Source organism: Lycorma delicatula, chromosome 2 (assembly GCF_047948215.1).
Source record: "Lycorma delicatula isolate Av1 chromosome 2, ASM4794821v1, whole genome shotgun sequence".
Taxonomy (NCBI): domain Eukaryota; kingdom Metazoa; phylum Arthropoda; class Insecta; order Hemiptera; family Fulgoridae; genus Lycorma; species Lycorma delicatula.
Window position 1 is genome coordinate 137310472 of NC_134456.1, and position 22594 is coordinate 137333065.

The 22594-nt window shown below is 29.9% G+C and overlaps 1 protein-coding gene and 1 long non-coding RNA gene across 4 annotated transcripts in view; one reads left to right on the plus strand and one right to left on the minus strand.

The window, feature by feature from the left end:
- LOC142319246 (deubiquitinase OTUD6B) overlaps positions 1-10473 on the minus strand; it is a 38220-nt gene extending 27747 nt beyond the window's left edge. For 2 of the 3 annotated variants that reach the window (XM_075356292.1, XM_075356293.1), the window contains exons 1-2: positions 10044-10390; positions 3199-3344 (exon numbers count right to left, since the gene is read on the minus strand). In XM_075356292.1, the coding sequence (XP_075212407.1) occupies positions 3199-3344; positions 10044-10119 (222 nt within the window). In that variant the 5' untranslated portion in view covers positions 10120-10390. The other variant, XM_075356294.1, reaches the window with a different exon arrangement.
- Positions 10474-11289: 816 nt separating this feature from the next.
- On the plus strand, positions 11290-22594 carry LOC142320259 (uncharacterized). Its single transcript, XR_012755329.1, has 4 exons — positions 11290-11408; positions 12204-12296; positions 16531-16717; positions 22322-22594. It is a non-coding gene; the product is annotated as an uncharacterized LOC142320259 (long non-coding RNA).

A 22594-nucleotide genomic window follows, 5' to 3' on the forward strand; every position in this document is an offset into this window, starting at 1 on the left:
GAGTAATAAGACAAACAGAAAACATTTATAATTTACAGCATCATTTATCACGTACCAGGTTATAGACTAACAAATTTTGTAATTTTGTAATTCCAGTGAATGAAATTAAGAAAACTGCCAGATTAAATTTTGATGTTTCATTTATCAAAACTGGATAGTTATTATATGCTAAAAAAAAAAACAAATAATCTTCACTTTACCTATGTATGCCGTACAGAATCGAAGGCAATCTCAAATTGTACTCTTTAATTTAAATTTATGATCATTATTTACTTCTTCATACATCCATAATTTTGCTATATGAATGACACAACCTATTATAACAAAACTTGCCCAATAAACCAGATACAGTAATTTACTCAATTGAAATTTTGCAGCGCATGATCATTTTTAATTTGAAATATAATATAAGAAGGCCACATCTTTTAATAAATAACACATTTTTTGCATCTACTCACTCACAATGCAATTTACAAAACAAAAAAAAGTAATAACAAAAAAAGAACAACTTCCCTCATGGTGCACATGTATCCCTCGGTAAGCTGATAATGCATTTAAAAAAAAAAAAATTATTGGATAAAACTGAAACCAGAGATCTAAAACAATTCTAAGTTGTTTTATTTTTTGTTTTATTAAATACAGAACGATGTTCTCCTACTAGCATTACTACATTTTATAGTTATGTTGGCTGGAGGATGCATTTTTGTAAAAAATTTCAACCAATAAAATTTAAAACAAATAGAATTATAAACATAATTCAAAAACTCCTTTGAAGTTTCAAGATGAGCTATCCAATCTTGAACTGTTTTATGCTGTTTAATATTGTGAATGTTAACAAATTTCTAGCAAATCACTAATTAATTGTAAATATTATTACAAATTTATTTTAAAATAATCTTTAAGATTTAATATAAATATATATATTAATCTGTTGTTTTTAAATATTACACTAATTCTGATTTATGTGAGATCTCTTAAGATTAAAAATAGTCAATTATTAATTGCAAATTTCTGGGTACACATAAGGTCAACATAGTAGTACGTACATTCATATAAATGCTTTTTACATCTTGTTGTATGGGATATCAAAGTGACTTATTTAGAACAAGACTAATCCATATTATTTACTTTGAAGTATCCTAATCAGGTCCTTTTTGCATATTTATTACACCAGCATCTGCCTACATCTTGGGGCTACTTCAAAAAATCATAAAATTTCAAGAATGAATATCAGATCTAAGGTGCCGGTAAATATAATTAGTGTTAACTGATTTTAAAGAAAATTTGGTCTTTCAAGTTCAAAAAGAAAACTCTGGAAAAATAAGTAGCTTTTATCAACCGCATTTAATGTTTTTTATGCTGTGAAGGTCAGAATTCTTAAAAATTAAATTCATGTATGTTGCTTGTTAATTTTAATATGGTTAAATCCTATGTCACTATTCGATATATTCTCAACACATGCATATTTTTCCTTGCTGTTTTTTGCTGCTTATTCCGTTCAAAAACCAGATCACAGAATTTGTCTGTGTGTGCTTTAGTCTTGACCCTGGACCTTTTTCATGATGACTTATATGGGGGCTTAAGAAAGAGATATTAATCCCTAACAAAAATATTCTACAATGAAATCAAAATTATAATCAAAAAAATTAATATCCATATTTTTATTTCTGAATTTCCATTGAAAAAATTATAAAATCATAATACATACAAAGGTACTAGGAAAATTTTGTAATATTTTTTATAATCTTTCAAAATAATTTCCAACACACATTATACACTTCTCCATCCTTCAAAACCAGTCTTTAAAGAAATCCTCATCAGTTTCATCAGAGATCTGAGAACAATCATCTCCCAAGCCCTTAGGAGGTCATCATCACTTGTAAAACGCCTCCTTTTCAGTTTGATTTGCACCTGGAGGAACAGCCTAAAGTCACATGGAGTGAGATCAGGACTGTAAAAGGGTGCTCTATGTTTTACTCCAGTGCCGGCTGAATACTCAAACAAAACTGGAGTGGTGTGCTGGAGCATTATCATGATGAAAAAACCATATGTCCATCCCTGAGCTTGGGTGCAGCTTTTTGAGAGAGCTTTGATAACTTTAGGCAGGTATTCCTAAGTATACAACTTCCCTAAAACTGTCTTCTGAATTCCCAGCACAACTTGCTCTAAAACTCCTCTCACTAAAAAAATAATACCACCATTCTCTTTTTCATTGATCTGGATCTTCAAACAGCCATAGGGGTTCTCCTAATCTTCAAACACCCACACTTTGGTTTAAGCCTTGGTCAGGACGTCATAATAGTTCGGCCAGGTTTTGTCACCTATCACAAATGATGTACACATAGGGAGATTTCCCATTTCAATTGTTCAGCATTTCACAGCACCTTGAGACACGATGTGGTATCTGATCATCGGTCAAATTATACAGCAACCAAAGGTTTCAAAAGCTTTCCAACTTCAAGGTGATCTTGCAGAATAACACCAACTACTGGTGCATTAAGGTCCAAGGTTACCTCTATTTGGTGGCAGGTTATGCATCTGCATATGCGTCTGTCTTGAGCATTTTTCATACTGCAGCAGTTTCCCTCAGACACAGATGAAGGTGGTCAACCTGACCTTGGAGCATCCTCAAAGCCAGAATTTTCTCTTTCAAACTCTTGGTACTACCTAAATATTGTTGTATGATGACATTTCACACAGGAGACATTTCCTCTAAACACTTAACCCATGTGCAAAACTGCCTAGTATTCAGTTTTTGACCATGACGGGCAACACAACCTCTTTTCACTAGCACAGCTAAAAAGTACACGACACTGAATGGTACAATGCAGGTTGGGACTTGTCTAAACACGCACTAACTTGTAACTACCTGTGATGATCTGTTCTGTCATATTGTATAACTCTCTTATTATATGCAATAATATATTATTTATATACATATATATATATATTGTATATTTATATGCAAATATACACAAAAAATTGAATTAAAACTAAACAATTAATATCTGTAGTAAATGAGAGACAACATATAAAACTGCACAAAATATGATTCATGCAATCTTAGCAGACAATCTGATAATGCATGTATCAGATCTAACGTATTAAAATCATTAATTTTAACTTCATCTAGTCTATGAGAGCAAAATAACATAAAACAAAATGCAAAAAGAAAAAGAATTACTGCCAGTCACTTACATTAGCGTTACTACTACTTAATTGTGCCAATTCCTCTTCATGTCTTTTCTCCATTTCAATCTCTAATCGAGATATTTCTTCAGTTACCTCTTTCTTCTTCTTCTTATCACCTTTAGGTACAGTTTTTTTTAGAGATTGGATTTTACCTATAAAAAAATTAAATACTTGAATATGGAAAGTAATAATCTAATACTGCAGAGTATGTAAAAAATTACATTCTTAAAAGCTATAGTAATCATACCTTCTAGTTAGAGGTAATAACAAAAATCTTAAACAATATCTTTTAGTTAAGGAGATCCTTAATTATAGCATTTATTGCCATTATTAGCATAAATACTACACGACAACAAATAAAAATCACTTGCATTCAACGAGTAAATCAAAACCGATGATTATAAACCTACTATTGGTGGATGTAGGATGTAGCCAAAATTTTAAGGAAAGAAGAGAGCAATACACTGATAACTTAAAGTAGAAAACTTAAATGCATTCTATAAACAGAATTGAAACTTTGATAAAAAAAAAAGAAAAAGAGTAATGGTTACAGTGACAGAGGTTAGCCTTAAGAAATTCTTTTCATTTAACAATTCCTGAGCAAGACAGTGAATTACACGTGAAAGCTAAAGAAGCATTAATATAATAGATAAAAAAAATTCAATTACCTGTCTACTTTAATCACAATACAGCCTAAAAAAACTTTTTATATTTAAAATAGTGCAGGATGCCTCATACAACTGAGAAGAATGTGATAAACTATTATGTAAGTTATACAGTGCGCATAATAATGGAGCAGTATCATCAGACATCCTTCAGCTGTAAAATCTAGATGAAAAATTTATAGTTATTTCAGTTAGATATTTCCATATCACATGACAATGGAGCTAAGTGAGAATTTTCCTCAAGAAAGCCTTAACCAGTATTTGCATTACTTATTTGAATCTGAGGGATAATCAATATGATCTTGAACGGCTGGTATAGCTTAAAGTCAGTAAAAAGGGAACAAAAAGGCTTTGCCTGAACTAACCAGTCACTCATAACATACGATCTTCAAGAGATTCAGAGCAAATTATAATTTTAGACCATTACATCAGTCATGTACAAATGACAAATGTTTGCATACTAACACAATAGATAAAAGAAATGTACGTTTTTTAATTTTACTCAAACACATTTGTACTTAAATTAAAAGAATTAATATTTGGATAGGTTTATTAACATTATACATACGGTAAACAGCTGACTATAAAATATTTTACATATCTCGCCTTTCATTCTTTAATTCACACATTAACCAATTTGACATATAATAAACAAAAATAAAACAGTAAATATTAAACAAGATTGTATTTAAAACAGAATCTTGCACCAATATTTAATATTAACTATTGTATGTAACTACAAACAGCACTGAAACAAAACACACAACTTACTTTTTTTAATCTTGTCCCACTGGTCTAAATACAGATAAAGAGTATTAATAAAGTATAGAAAACTTTAAAGAAGAACCTTTCACCATTAATTATGTAAAAATGAAATTTAGCAAAATGACCTTACAAATCTACTTTTCAGTATAAGAACACCGATACCCAAGCAACCGGGGGCAACTCAGAAATTTTAGACAACACAAATCATTCTAAAAGATTGTTTTTAGAAAGGAGCAGTTGCTCGTTTTACTTTATTTTTTATTTTCATGTACTAAATCTAATTTTTCTATGTTTAATGAATGAAAAATTATTTAAGGGTATATATATATACACACACACACACACACACACACACACACAGACACAAACTCCAAGCAATTTTCACACTGAAAAAAAAAGTGGTATGCAATAGAGATGGGGCAAATTAAACAATTTTATTAAAACTGTTGTAAAAAACCTCTCAAAAACAAGTGGGGTTTTAAAACTGCAATGATAAATTAAAACTATCAGAAGATGGCAAACCTGTACAGCAGCAATTTTTGGTTATGGAGGAAGTTCCAAACTTTAAAACACCTGAAATTGCAATACAAATGGTAAAGTAAAACCAACCTCAACATTATAGTTCCACGATCCATAAATTCAAAGCAGCACCTTACACACTGCTTATTTTATCACCAATAAAATTATCGGTGTTTATCAAATTATTAAAAATTATTATTATTAAAATTATCATTTTGTCGCAGATTCATCTCATTGAAACTTTTAATATCATAATGTGTTATAAGAGCCAAAAAGTATGTAAACTCCTCAACAACTTTAAAAACCATTCCAGATAGTAACTGTAACTTTCAGGATAAGGTATTCGTCAACTACTTTACTTCTTGATAAGAAATAAAATTTCAACCTCTTCTTGAGTGGTGATCCAGGGGTTGTACTTTATTATTTTAAATGATAACACCCTTTGTGTGATATATCACACAATATTTTAAAAGCCTCTTTAAGACAAGAAAGGTCTAAATAAATGGTTGATTCAATGTTAAACTGAATGAAATTAAAATTTATTTTAAAAGTTTTAAAAAAAAAAATCTATTTTTAACATGAAAGATTGTTTTTGTTCCAATTTAATGAGTAAATAAATAAAAATACTGCCACCTAATCATGCTTATTATTGATGGTCTCTACCACTGTTGTAAAAATGAAGCTTACTGCATTTTTGTGTAATATTTCATTTAGAGTGCTTAAAGTGTTCAAGTGTAATGTCTGCTATATTGTTGGTTTCTTATGAGAATTTATTGTGATCGGTTAGCTAATTGATTCCATCTACCTTTATCGCATTTATAAGCCACCTTTGTTATTTACCCCTTTTTTAACTTTTTTGTAATTGTTTTTTACTGAATTAATTTTTTCTGTGCTACCTGCTAACATGGCTATCAGCAGGTCACTTGGTGAACAGGAGGGGTCACACTTTTATGAAACAATTCAAAGTTTGTGAATTGTTCGATGCAACATTTTAATAATTGTGACTAATTTCAAAAGGTCTAGTGTTAAAAACCATCAAAATATCTGAAGAAACAGAGAACATTAATAATAGGGGACAACCAGGGAGGCCGAAATCTGCAATAAATAATAACGAATTGTTTGAGATTATGCAAGAATTTGTTGAGAATCCTCATTTCTCAACTCAAACAGCAGCACAAGAACATAACATTAGCCGTAGTTTAGTAATTAGAGTATTAAAAAGTGAACATTTCAGACCCTTCAAAATTCATTTGGTGCAAGAACTTAATGAAGATGACTATGATCGAAGACTTGAGTTCTGTGAAATTATGAGCAATATTTGTGCAGATCCTAATCTATTAACGACATAGATTTTAGTGATGAGGTACATTTCAAATGACAATGCCAATCGCCATAATTGTTGATACTGGACTGATATTAATCCACACTGGTATCATGAGGAGCATACACAGTATTCAGTCAAAGTAAATGTATGAGCAGATGTTGTTGTTGGATGACTGATATTGTATATATTTATTGTTACAGAATTAAACGCAGTGAAATATGAGGCTCTGCTTCCTGACCATATTATTCCAAACATTCAAAACATTGTTGGCCCCAACTTCCAAAACATTTGATTTGAAAAGATGGTGAAACCTGCTTCATTACGGTCTTCAGGTACATGAAATTTTAAATGGATTTTTTTCTGGAAGATGGATTGGCCGAATAGTCAAATAGAATGGCCAGCAAGAACACCTGACTTGTCACCACTGGAATACTTTCTATTGGACCGCTTAAAAGGTATTGTTTATCATAATAAGCCCCAAGATATCAATGATTTACAAATTAAAATTTGAGAATCGGCATAAAATATTACTAGGGAATCATTAAATAATGCAGTATCATCCTTTTAAACAGACTGGCACGCTGTCAAACAACAGAAGGAGAATATTTCAAACATTTATTATAGTGAAATGTAAGTAAATAAGCAAATGTTATGTAATAATCCTTTTTTAAAATAGATATATTTGATAATATCCATTTAATCAAATTTTTATAAATTTATTTGTTTGCGATAATTCCATAAATTATCAATGTAATTTTTTTTCAAACTTTACCCTGCTGCCATATTGGCTAGATATACCAACTTTTTTGTCAAAATTCAAATTTTTCATGTATTAAACGTGTTGGGCCCACAACCTGCTGAGGACAATCGTAAATTTCTCTGAGTTTATTTATTGTGATTATTCCTCGCTTCAAATATATCCTAGGATTTTATTTTAATGACAGAATAAATAAAATGATTAGTAGATAATATTTATGATAACTTTTTGCATGATATTATGACATTAGGGTAATTGTGAACAATTTTTTCATACTTGCAATACATCATGGTAGATACAGTTATGATCACCAAAACTCAAGATCTAAACATCAGAAAGCAAGGGACTTACAAGATCAGTTTTGTGAGTTACAGCAACCTGTTCAGAACCTGGTTTTGTTTAGTTGTTATTTGTGAACAATCACAAAAAATTGGAGGAGTTAGCAAAATGGTCAAACTTGAAGTCAAAGAAAGCAAATTAAAGTATAAAAGGGGGACGTTATCATTGAAGGGAGTTAGGCATTTGGTAGATTTGTATATGAATGTTTTTTAGTTTGTACAGCAACACGAGTACACGAAACATTGTTGCTCATTATAAAAAAGTACATCTAACCTGGCAGACTGTAATTAGTAACTGCTGAAAAACATACAACTGTCTACAGTTTCAAGGTCTGCATCACTTACACTTATTACTTCATGGATTCACATGACAGGGCCCACACCCTGCATATTGTGTGGATGTGGGGTGAGATTACAGGTTCCAAAGGTAAAAGTTAAGTACCAAAGTACAGCAATACTAAACACGATCTCTTAGGACACTTGACCAAATTTATACTTAAATGGAAATAATTACTATAGGGAAAAACTACACCGTACATTCTGTGCTATTAGTCATGTGACTGATAAAGAATCACCTTAAGAAGAGGTGATTCATCAATTTCAATGGCTGACGCATACTGTGACTATTAAGGTTAGTTTATGCTTTATTTGCATTTCCAACACTATATTGATATTCACTTTTTCTGTTGTTAATATAATCACATATCACTAAGAAAAAATGGAAGTTGATCAAGTAATTACTCTGTACTATCCATATGAATATTCCAGTATATCCGCAACAATTGCACGAACAGTTGTGTTAATTATTTATGTACATAGTGCATATAACCAAGAATGATTAGATCATCTTTTCCTGACTACAGCTCTAATGTAAATGTGCTGAAAAAGTGATTGATGACGCAAGGGTCCCCAGTATCCACTACTCCACTAATGAGATCTAAAATAAATATCATGCAATACAAAATATCAGGGACCTGCTATATGTTTTTATAGTTCTAATATCATGTAAGATTGCACTAATTACATATTTAAGAATATGTATTAAATCAAATCCTGAAATTATATGTGTCAGTTCAAGTTGAGATACCTAGCATCACAGAAGTGCCTGAACAGTATTTGTATCACATGTTAACAGATTTAGTCTCCATTAAAAAAAAATTTAAAGAGCTGGTTTTAAGTACAAAAATGTAAATTAGAAGAAATATCAGGATTTAGTTGATGTACAGTTAAAATTCTTATGAAAAATGCTCAACTTAAGAGAATATAAAAACATGTCACCTAATTTTTTAAAAATGGCCTTTTATTTTTCTGTTTAGTCTCAGGAACCACCTTAAGTATTACTTCAGAGAATTACTTAGAGGATCCCTTAGGTACTACTTCAGAGGATGATATGTATGAGTGTAAATGAAGTGTAGTCTTGAGTAGTCTCACATCAACCATTCCCGAGATGTAGGGTTAATTGAAACCCAACCACCAAAGAATACCAGTATCCATGATATAATATTAGAATCTTTATAAAAGTAATTGATTTTACTAGGATTTGAACTTTAGAACTCTCTACTTCAAAATCAGTTAATTTGCGATGACGAGTTCACCACTAGACCAACCAGGTAACCTAAGGCTATGTTAACAAAATTCATGATTACATTATATATCAAGTTTCTTTGCTAACACAGAATTAATATTAATAACATACTGAAACATTAATAATAGAGCCCATGTAATAAAATTATCAGTACAATGTGATCCTGTTTGCAATTTATTGTTAATTACTATCTGTGCAATCCTGTCTGGACTTCTAATTTCAAGCTCTTCTATTAACATTGTAGTTGGGCTATATAATAATCTTGCAATTGACATACCTAATGATATTACTACATATTATGCCTGCAAAACAGAAACTAATATTTTCATTAAAAAAAAAACTTGCCCAATATTTAAAAGCAACCACAGTAATTTCAATCTAAACTGATATTATATTGAGAAGGAATTGTAATACTGATACACACTACACAAACACTAAGATATCTCAGCAAGAATATATATATATATATAGGTAACTTACATATATTATATCTACGAGGGATACTGATTCTAGAAAAATAATTTAATTTTAAAAAAATAATCAATTAAGTAATGAAAGATTGTAAAACATCATTGTCAAGGTAAAAAAACTATATCAAACCTCTAATTCATGAACACAACTTATATATCATCACGCCTATTTTGACGTTAAATTAATAAAATTCGTAAACAACAGTACAATAATACATTATAATTACTTCAAACTAAGACATACAAATTTTTGTGCATAATTTAGGCATATGAAAAACATGACAATCACGAGTACAGTTAGGTGACAGCACAATTTCTTACATATCTAATAAAGGTTACACAGAAATAATGGTATATTTCTCAGAGAAGTTTAGAAATAAATTATGACACGTTCAACATTTTTAACTATTAATATAAAAATATCGTACCTTGTAATTCTTTCTTCTCTTTTCTATGTTTCTGTAATATCTCCTCGGATGCATCCTGAGATTCTACTGAGTCCATCGCTAAATAGGGTAAACACGCAGGAAGAAACTTACCACTAAGAACTTTAAATAAAAGCAAAATAACAATTAACTGAGAACTGTAAATAAATTAAGTTATACTGCATACATTAGTCTGCACGTTTTACGACAAAAGGTTTTGTTGTTATAAGTTAAGGGTGTTTAATTAAACCACAATATTAAAAATATATATGTATTACGACCTTCAGCAATATAAAAACAGGAAATTATCTACCACAATCTACTAACAGAAATATAAAACACGCCGCTAAATTACTTACTCTCAATCGGGGATGGCTTCTGCTTTACCATGATAAGAACAACTCCACAGCCTCCTCGAGCATTTCCAATGAAAGATTATATTACCATTGTTAATAAATGTTATATTTACGTTTTACATTTTAAAAGGTTCCAACAAAAAAAATAATATTAAAAAGTAATTACATTTCAACTATAAGAATATTACTTTCATTTTTTAAATTTATACTTCAAATTTAAAACAGAAATAAATAACTAGCCGAACGTAAAACAGAAAAGATAATAGTCGAATTACATAAATGAAACAGAAAAACAAATATTTTGAGAAGTATATTGAAATTAAAACTGGAAAAAATGATACTTAGGTTTTCATGAAGCTTAACATTTTCACGATTGTTGATACTGAAATATGAACGGTTAATATTTTTTCATTCCCATTTAGCAAAATGTACGACTCTGTTGCCTCATACAAATCAACCTATCAGTTCTTAAGTACTTTGTTATGAAGATGAGTTTTATTTAAATGTTAGGTCATTAAAAGTTTTTTATACTTGAAAAATTTAAAGATTAAATTAATAAACTAAAATTACAGAAATAAAAAAATTAATGAAGCAGTTCCTTTATGTGAAATGTGAAAATACAGAACTATACACCTTTTGAATAAAGTATTAACTGGAGAAAAATTAAACGTTTAACAATTAATTTGTATCATTTCATAAAAATTGTGGGTCAAAATTATTTTGGAATCTCTATTAAAGTGTATAAGTTTAGTTAATTAACAACGGGACGGTAAAAGAGTTGTGAAAGAAAGAAATTATATTAAAAACTGATAAAAATATCAACCGTTATTTAAGTATAGAGTGCAATCGCTTCCCACAAGAGTGCAGCAATGTTAATATCTTCTATGTACGTACTTATATGTATATTTGTTTTGCTTAAAAACTGCAAACATTTTTCTCAGATGAATTTTTTCATTCGAGATCTTATCTTTGAGAACAAAAAATAATATTTTGTAGGAATCACTCATTTAAGGTACAATGATAATTAATTACATTTGAATAACTGTATTCTTGTAAATTTCAAACCGAGATGTAATTTGTTTATGATAGTACAGTAATAAATAGAAGGAACGATACTTCTTTTTACGTAATAAAGGTTCAGGTTCCAACAGTTTAATAAAAAATTCTTCCTTCCATCATTTTGAATTGAAATTTTTAACTTCTTAATTTCATTTAAAATTTAATATAAATTTTATTAAAACAGTATTTTAAGTCCCTTAAATTAAACAGTATTGTTGTACAGAGTTCAGTACAGTTCTTATTATTTTGGAAGCCGAAATAGCTTTTTTTCTTTAAAGGATTGGACAAGCTTGTTATCTTGTCCAATCCTTTAAGTTTAGTTGTGGTAGCCGACAACAAGTAGATGGTCCAGGTCATCAAGGACTCTCCTGCAGTGCAGAAGCTTGAGGTCAAGGTAGACCCCAAGCAAGGTCGTAGGCCTGTGTCATAATTTGTGATATTGACCGTGGTCTCTCCAATGGGGAGGTTCTGACCCTGATGAGTGTGCAGAACACTGACTTGTACGAGGCTACGTTCAAAAAGGAATGTAGGATTCCTGACACTATTTTACAAGAGCAGGGAAACAAAGACCCATCGGGTGTTGTCTATAGAGTACTTGGCCATAAGTGGAAAAAACACATTCTTCTGTCAGCTCTCTCGACCCAGGATGGAGTTGTTAGACAAAGATCGTGTCCTCACTCTTCTATAAAAAATATTTATCATTAAATTTAAATTAATTTAACCGAAGTTAATTTATTGTTATTTTCAGGAGATGACACAGAAATTGTAACTTTCTGCTTGGTGAAACTGCTTCTTACAATATCATAACTTTTATCTTGTTCATGGCGAATTCAAAATTATGGTAGATAAAAACAATCAGAATTTTAATAACACAGAAAATTTAATTGCTTTATTTACTAATCCATAACTCAAATTCTTTTCTTTTTCAGTTTTTCTTTTCTTATATATTATTTAAAATGAAGTTTAACCTTACATTAGTTGAAATAAATCTCTGTAGCCTGGAGGTAAAGGACACCATCTCCTTTTTTTACATTTTATAATAGAGCAGCAGTTTGAAGTTTTGAAATTTGCTTGTACTAATTTCCTTTTTTCATCACCATCTTCCAACATAATGTTTGCTATTTAGTTTTGATTTCAGGCAGATCATTTGACATATATGTGACTTGTTTTCACTTTTCATTGCACAATCTGCATTTTTATTCTGTTCTTTGATTTACAGTTACTGTGTCAAGTGTATTGTGTTAGTGAATAAACATGCCAAGAAAGTGCATAGATGATCTAGATAACTTCTGGTATGTGTGTGAGGATTTGATGTTAAAAGAATAATGATAAAGTTTCACTCTACTAGTTAAAAAATGTTATGAACTATATTTTAGCTTAAAGCTGGGGATCAGGATAAGAACTGGACCTCTTCCATTTGCTATTTGACCTGTGTGAAACATCTAACAGACTGGAGTGTTACCATACTGATGATGTGGTCTGAACTACAAGACCAGTTGTCAGACTGTTATTTTTGTATTACAAAAATAAAAGGATTAAATAGTAAATACAAACACAACAGTGCAGTACTTGAATTTATATCTGTTATAAGGTGAATGCCCCATGGCGAGGACTTAACCTGACCGCACCTTCCAACTCATCTAACTTTATAAGATGAATCAGATATGAATTAGCCACCGAAATTCAACATGAGGAGCAAGATAATCCTTCTTTTAAAGCAGAATCCTCTTCCTATGAACCTCAGATGTTAACTCTAGGTGAATTAGAATTAAGTAATCTTGATCAGAATCTGAACCTCCGGATCCACCATTAGGCATTCTTCAGAGGATGAGATGAATGATTTGTAGTGCGTGTGAAAATGCCATGTCTGACCGGGATTCGAACCTGGAACCTCTGGATGAAAGGTCGAGACGTTACCACTGACACCACAGAGGCTGGCAAGGATTTGAATTTGTCAAAAGTAAACCAAACTTTTCAGATTTTTGCTGAAAGGTTGAAATCTCTATATACTGACACTAAAGTGTGTTTAATCGTAATTGTCACAAAGAGTTTAAAAATTTATATTTTGAAAAAAATAGCTCAATGTAGTATAACAATACTTGTGCTCATGAATGCATTTCATTATGAACATAACACTTAAGAATGGAGACTGTTTATTGATTCTTTGAAAACTACTTTAAAGGCTGTCCTTTTGCACAATGGCAAAAAATTTCCTTCTGCATCAGCGTATGCAACTAACATGAAAGAAATACATGACATGAAAATTTTGTTGCTAAAAATTTTGTACAATTACTATCATTGGACTAGTTACTCTATATGTCATTCAACTATATGTTGTTACATCTAAAATTTATTGTGTTTTTAAGTGGTTTGAAGCTCAGCTATACTCACTTGTGTTGCTTTTTGTGCAAATAAGACAGCAAGGAGAAAACAAACATTATATCAGGCAGGAATGGCCAAAGTATGAAGTACTTACTGCTGGACAAAAAAATATTATGTTTCTCCCACTAGTTAACTTGGAAATGATTTGTCTACCTCCTTTCCTTATAAAAATAGTGTTTTTCAAAAACTTTGTTTTGGAAAAGTTTTAAAATGGTGAAAGGAAAAATTTCCTCTTGTTTACGGTACTAAAATCTAGGAAGGAGTTTGTTTGGTCCCCAAATAAGAACTTTGATTAGAGATGGACAGTTTAAAGAATTGTTAAGCCAAATTGAAAAGTCTGTATGGAGGTCATTTAAAAGTATTGTGCAAAAAGTATTTTTAGGAAATCATAAATCCCCCAATTGCAGGACATTGTAGATGAATTATTTGTCATAGAAATATATGGGGTGTAATATTTCCTTAAAAATTCATTTCTTTGATTCACACCTGAATTTCTTTAACAACCACGGTGCCATCAGTGACAAGCATGAAGATCATGCTTGGAAAACAAATCTCATTCATGGAAAACAAGTATAAGCAGCAGTGGAGAGCAAGTATGCTCAAGATTACTGTTAGATGCTAAAGAGGGATATTCCCGATGGCAAACATAAAAGGAAAACAACTATCATACTTTAGGTAAGTTAAATAGTGCCCTGATGCATTTAAATTCTTACATTTCTTTCAAAGTTTACAAAAGGAGGGTAAGCGATGGAGAAAATTTATTTACATATTTGAATTCAAATATGAACTTTACTAGTTTGAAAAATTCTATTATGATCTCATATTTTGTTTGTTATGCCAAAAAAAAAAAAAAAAAACTTTAATTAGTTCCTTATTGTAATCGGTACTGAAATATTTATTCACATCTCTATTCTCAGTACCTTTTGATATTTTAATATGATTGAAGTAACCTTATTCTTAACTATTATACCAGTGATCTTCACAAATTACCGTATCAAAGTTCTTTTTTATCCCTTTTTTAATAACTTGAAAAGATTATGAAAGTAGAGACCATAGGGTATATAGTATTTAATTTTATAATTTTACACTTGATTTTATCATTTTATTTGGTGCACAGGCTCTGATCAAAGGTTTATTTAAATTGGTACTATCAACTCCAATTAGAGACAATCTAACAAACAGGCAGTCATAAAAATTCATGTCTATCCAAAAACCACTGTATGAAAACTACATTAACATTTGCAGATCTTATTATCCATCAAAGCAGAAATAACACTTTTATTCTGGTGCACAAAGAATCGCTTTGCCTGCAGAATTATATTACTAATTACTTATAAATAAAATAAAAATTGCTAATTAGCTAAATATTAATTTTATTTTTGTTTGAAATAAAATCTCCTTGGCCATGGTCAGAATTGAAGTGATAATACTATTGAAATTAAAGTTAGATAAATAATTTTGTCAACTTAAAAAAGTAGGATTAGTATCTGTTTGTTCATTCACAAGATTATATTTATTAATACAGTATTTTGTCCAAAATTTGTATTTGTCATTGTTATTACTTTCTAAAATTTTCAAATTCTAATATTGTTTAGTCAAACTTTACATTTCATGCAGTTAACAAGTAAATTACACATATTCTTCAACAATGAATCTTTTTATTGTATGTTAAAGATCCTTTAAACATTATGTTTGTGCTTTTTCTTCTCTATAACTGTATGATAAAATATTAACTTAAATATGTAGACATATATAAAATCCACAATTGTGAGATTATATTTTGTGCAAGTGAATATCAAGATATTAGTGTTTTTCTTCTGTTAAACTCTTTGTTATTATAATCCAGATTACATCCTGCATAAGTGAATATCAATATATTAATGTTTTTCATTCTACAGTAATCGTCTGTTGAACTTTCTATTATGATCGTCCAGATTACGTTCTGTGCCAGTGAGTATCAAGATATTGTTTTTCATTAACAAAAAACAGTAATTGTCTACTAAATATTAAGGTAATCCTCTATTAAACAATAAGATACTATTATTATACTCTGTATTGTTACTATACACTGTGTTTATGAAAAAGAAATATTTAATGTAATAAGTTTACCTATACTTTACTTAAGGATTGTTGTATATAAATATCGCACAAGGAGATTTTGTGCAAAGCATTTGTCTTAACAAAACAATAATATGTAACAATGTATTTATACATTTTTTTGTTTTTATGAACATGGTTATATAATTCTGATTTTCATTCTGTTAAAAATAAAGTCCAATTTTCTTTTGGCAAAAACGAGCTATTTGTAATTTTATTTTTGTAACTTTCCCCAACAGTTGTTTTAGTAGCAATGTTGTATTTGACATAATAAATGAAATGTCAGTATTCAGATTAGAAAATTTAATTATTCCTTGTTTTTATTTCATTTAACTGATCTGTATGTAGCAAAATGTGGATAAAATTCCACATTCTAAGTAACTACTGTATCCTCTTTATTTTCAAATGAATAATAAAAATTTTACATTTATCACTTACTTATAATCATTACAACTAATGTAAAGGTGTTATTAATGAAAAATGATGCTTTATTAAAATGAATATTGATTCATCGTTTTAAAAATGTGTTTATAACAAATACTCTGGGTAATCAATGTTAATTCATTAACATTTTTTTTATTATCTTTTTTTTACAGTTTGGTAAAGAAATAATAACGTGGGAAAATAATGATGAATTGGAAGAAATTCTAGAGGAAGTAACATTAATATTAACAAAGGAGTTCACCATTCCTGTAGCAGATGGGTTTGAATCAGTTGTAAACTGTTGCTGCCACCAAACATTGATACATCTGGACCAACAAAATATCCAATGTTAATACAGGTGTACGTGATTTCTTTTTTCAAAGTAATTATATTCTTGAGTTCACTTCACAATATTTAATTCACAGTTAAATTCACTTTAGTTCTGGAATTTATCCCGTGTTTTCAATCTGAAGATATTTATTTAATTAAACAATAAATGGTGAATAATTTTAGGCAAATTAAACTAGATGATAGTTACATTCCCACATTTTATTTAGTTGGTGGAAAATGTTAAGAGTTTTCTCATTTTACTAATAATGTTCAAATATAAGGTTCATGTGTGTTTATATAAAATAAAAGTTGGCAGAATACTGCATTACTTTCTCAGCTATTAATAATAAAAATTAAGATTTAAAAAATAAAAAAAAAAAAGAATATATATTTTTAGAGGTGGGTGGGGAATAAATTTCAGAAAAATTAAAAAAAAATTCATATATATGTTAAGCTTAACAAATTTGATTAAATAAATTAAGATTTCTCCAAATTAAACCCCCTTCAATAAAGGTTAAAAATAAGAAAAAGAAGAGTTTCAAAAAACTTTTCTGCATTTTAGGTCTATAAGTTCAAAACAAAAAAATTGTAGACATTTCTTGATGGCTCTATGTATGAAATATAAAATTTCAAAAAATTGTGGAAAAATATTTTAATCAAAGGAAAACAGAGAAAAAGAACAAAAAATATATATTTCAATTTTAAGAGGTGGGGATTAATTTTTTGAAAAAAGTATTCATATTGAAGGTAACAAATTTGCTTTAATTAAGTTTTTTATAAAAAGCCTCAGAAGAAAATTGAAACTGTTGTTCATGATATCCCTCTACCTCTGTAACAAATTTTGAAAAAAAATTATATGATTAATTATATATAGAAATATTGTATAAGAAAATATACAGTATTTCTGTATACAATAATATGCAGAAATATTTGAGCCAAATTTAAAGAAAATCAGTTTGGTCTATACTGAGACATAAGGCCAAAAGCAGTGCAACATACATATGTGTCCAGATACATACATACATACACACTAATACATATGTATTATTAGTCTACATGATTAGTTGGTTATATATATGTATATATAGTGTGTATAATATACAGCATTAATGTAGGGTGGGCTACAAAAAAGTAGCCCGCCAACTGTCTACAGTAACTTATGTAAGATCAGTATTAAGAACTAACATACCTGTACTTTCAGAGTAAATGTAATATTACCTATAAATAAAAGTCACATATTGACAAGTCAGGTGATCATGGTGGCCATAAGCTTCTACTCACTGTTTGCTCAGCAGTAAACAGTTCATGAACTAAGAGGGTGACCTCTCAGACATGTGATGGATCACCCCATCCTGCTGGAAAAATCAGTACTCACATTCTTCTAATATCAGTTATTGAACAAAGTCATCCAAAAGGGTCAGATAAGATATCTGTGTTGACTGTGGTGTCAAAAAAATATTGGCCCAGTCAAACACAGCAAGCACAACACACACATCTTCTGGTCATGTAAGGGTACCTTGTATATTTGGTGCAGATTTTCTGATAAATGAAACCATTCCTCATTTGACATAATAAACACATAAATCGACCATCTGTAACCCTATTCAACAACCAGTGACAAAAAGTCATTTTCACTGGTCTGGTTCCTTCAATTGTTGCACTACTGTGATGCGGTGTAGTTTTAACTTCTAACTGTTTAGAACATGTCTGCAGGTTGTTCTACTCACCCTGGCCTTGTACAGTAGAAACTTAAGAGATTTAATATGAAAAAGAAAGGGAAAAAATGTTGAAAGTGCAAAAAATTTAGTTAAAATTCAAATTTCTTTCACTGGCCTATTGATGTGACATTATATATATATATGTATATTATACCCTTTACGAAAATTTCACAACATGAAAAACACAGGTGTGCATTGACTGAAATATGAATATGCCTGATGACATGGTGCATCAATGTCAGTTGGACAAGTAATATATTATATATGTATTTATAAATACAGTGCATGGTATTTGTTTTATACACACACCCCAATTACCTCTCTTAACTGTGGTAATTGGTGGTGTTGCTGGCTTGGATAATGGAATCCGTGGGACCTTAAGTTTTGTTCTTGAATTCGGGCAACAAACCATATTAATATTAATTTGATAGCAGAATAAGCCAAGAATTAAAAATGATTACAACAATATTATTATTCATTATTTTATTTTACTGTAATTATTATAATAAAATCAATAGTCACTAATCACTCTCATAATGACCACATAAAGTTAGTTTGATTATTTTAATAAAAACATCAGTCACTTTTTTTTGTCAACTGAGTAAAATGATCTACTACTGTTAAGTCAAGGAATTCATTATTCTAAATATTTGAGCACTTTGTGAGAATTACAGTCCCTTCATTGTGGCTAATTTTTCATATTCATCAATCAGTTTGTCTTTATCACAGGTATTTCATTAACCTCTTCTGTAACAACTTTTTGTTGTTACACTTGTTACCAGTCTTGCACTTCATTTTCCTTTATATTTCCGAGCTTTTTATTTTCTAATAAAGCACAAAACGCCTCATTCAGTGGCATAGTACACACAATTTTCTGATTGTTAACCTGTTGAAATTCTAGCCATATTTTTTTAAATGATTTATTTATTGTTTGAAATCCACGATTCTGACAATATGTAAATTGCATCTTTTATGGTCAGTGCCTCTAATGCAGGTGTAACTTGAAACTCTGATGCTAGAATATGAGATAACATCTTACATTTACGTCTTTTTTTGTCAACAATCACAATTGTTGGATGACACCCAAATCTGCTGGATGAATAGGCAATGAATCTAATTTTAAATCTTTTAATGCCCTAGGTATAGCAGCCTTGCCAGTCACAAGAATAAATACTTTGCCTTCACCACTTGTACTACTGCTGACAAGAACAATTATTTGCTCTTTACTAATTTTAAAGCCAGAAGCAGAAGCTTCTTCCATTAATTAAAGTTGTTTTCAGTGGCAGAATTCTAAAATTTAATCCTGTCTCATTTGCGTTATTTACTTTTTCTGGCTGTAGATTTTCTGACTGAACAAAAGCAGAAAATTTTTTGATAAAATTAGCATTCTCAGTATTGGCAGATAATTTTTCCCCTCAAATGGATCTGGACCGTTCAATTTTTTGTTAATAGCCTTTTCTTGCAAAATAAGATACTGGTACCCCAATGGTTGTATGTTACTTGAACCACAATGAAATGGCATCATCTAAACCATCCTGGACAAGCTTCTTCAGCATATATCATATATTTAAAAACTTTTCGGAATTTTGAACAGTATTCATTCATTTTTTTTTTGTTCCATTTCCAATCGCCGATAGTTGTTTCTTTAAAAACTCAAAAGCAATTTTTTTTTAATTGATTCTCCGGCATTTAATCTTTTAATTGCTTCTAATTTTTTGGCATTGACACTACCACCTGTTTACTTTTTTTATTAATAAGATCATTGCTACAACTAACCTTTATAACAATAACCACAAAACAGTACATACAAGTAAACTACACAACACACTACATCTACTACACTGTATTACAGTACAGCAGATACACACTCACAAAATATAGACCAATCTTTATGCATACAATTGGTAACAGAAACTAAAGAGAATTTACTGTTTTGCTTTACTGCCATATGTTCATGTGTTCCACATGATGAAAGTGATAATTGCCTTGTAATTTTAAATAAACATCAAGCTAATGATGAGTATAAATATTATGTTATTCGCGTTCGCTATATTGAACACGAATTTTGAATTGAATTTTGTTTAACAAGCGTGTCTGGAATTTCTAAAAAATGTAAACATACTGTAAAATGTCCTTCATTGCAATCTGCAATCAATCAGGCCTGTACCTCACAGTGAAATTATTCCAGTGTTCATATAATTATTCCAATTATCATACATTTCAGATTATTTTAATTATTGTTCTCTGGAAAATAGTTGAAATTTAAATTTACCAAAATATTGACTTGGGGAAAAAGTCATTTCTTGAACATTTTAAACACATAGAAACTAGTTCTAGATTTTTTTTAAACTTAATTTATAAATATTTTATATTTGAGATTTTCCCTCTGAAAATTGGTGTATGTATTTCCCAATTTAATAGAAACTTCTGTCCAAGTTAGTGTTATAAAAATCATAATATTTACTGTTAAAGATTTAGGAGACTGATTTTTTTTTATATCTGAATAGAAAATGTCTATAATTTGAAAAAAACATTTTTTTCTGTTCCTATTTGATTACATTTCTAGTATAAGATAATACAAAAAAGGTTCTGCATGCTTTTTCTGTTATGTGTGTATGGCATGCTGATTTTACATTGCTTTGGTTTACCAAACTGGGTGAATAATAATTAGGCTTAACGTTGATACAATCTTGTAGCATTAAATCTAAAGTACAAATTTTAAATAGAAACAATTTTTTTTATCTGTTTTACAAAGATTTTATATTGAAAATATAATAATATCATGTGCATTGAATGTCTTTTGAGATAAATTTATGTAACTTTAGTGCATTAGTTTTAAAAATTGATTGCATGTAGAATAGAATTACTTCATTTCAGATGACTGAATTATATTTGTGAATAGTGTATAAGATTCATCATAATTTGATGTAAATATTTACAATTTTTTTTTATCTTTGTCACCTAACATCTTTTACAACTTTAATTATTAAAATGTATGTAATGTAGTGTTTAATTAAAAACAAATAGTTGTGAAGAACAGTTGGTAATAAGAGGGTTATGTTACTTTAAAACAGTTGGTTGATAATCTCACTTTACAATGGCTGAGTCATCTTTAAGTTTTCAGATTAGTTGGACAGTTAGCAGTGACTTGCACTTTGCTTTCCAAAGGTGAAAAACCGGTTTACATTTACTCTCATATGACCAAACAATATAGACAAGGTTTTATTAACTGTAGAAATTTTTACAAGTAGGTAGGAAATTTAAAGATAGTCTAACTTCAGTGAATGACAAGCACCATTCTGGGTGTTCAATTAAAATTTTGACTTCAGCACTTGAAACTTGTATAGACTCTCATCCAAAAAGACGGACAAATTACAGTTGAGATTATAACTGAAAAATTATAAGTAATTGTGGTGGAGTTCATAAAATGATCATCCATAAGCTGAAGTACTGTAAAACAAGCACAAGGTGGGTTCCAAGAGAGTCCACAGGTCATCATAAGTAGACAAGACCTTTGGATGTGCATAGAGCTGAAGTAACGGTATCAGAAGTAAGGTGATACTTTTTTCAGCAGTATTCTAACTTGTGATGAGTCATGGATTCTCCATTACAAACTGGAAAAGGCAGAGCATGGAGTGAGTTCACTTATTTTGAAAAAATTCCAAATCCAACAACCAGCAGAAAAAATCACGATGACATTCAGTTGGGATGTAAAAGGGTTGGTTTTTGTTGAATTTCTAAATCGGAGAACAATAAACAGCGCATAATAGCGTGACATGCTTATTGATAAATTTAAGCCAGTAATGTTGAAAAAATTCCCTGGATCTCAAAATAAAAGCATCATTCTGTGCTTCATAATAATGATAGGCCTCACACAGCTCAGGTAACTCAAGAAACTATCTATAATTTGTTTCAGGAAGTAGTATCTCATCCCTCAAACAGTCTTGATTTGGTCCCATCGGATTTCCTTCCATTTGTTTGGTCCGCTCAAGGGGGTGCTATATAGTAAGAAGTTTAATGGTGATGAGACATTAAAGAAAGTATGCTAAATTGGCTCCAACATCAAGATAACAATTTCTGTGCCGCAGGCATAAATAAGTTGGTTCAGAAATGGGACAAGTGTAGTAATGTTGCTGGAGTTTATATTAAGAAGTGGAAAAATGTTAAATAAATTATATAAACTGTTAAA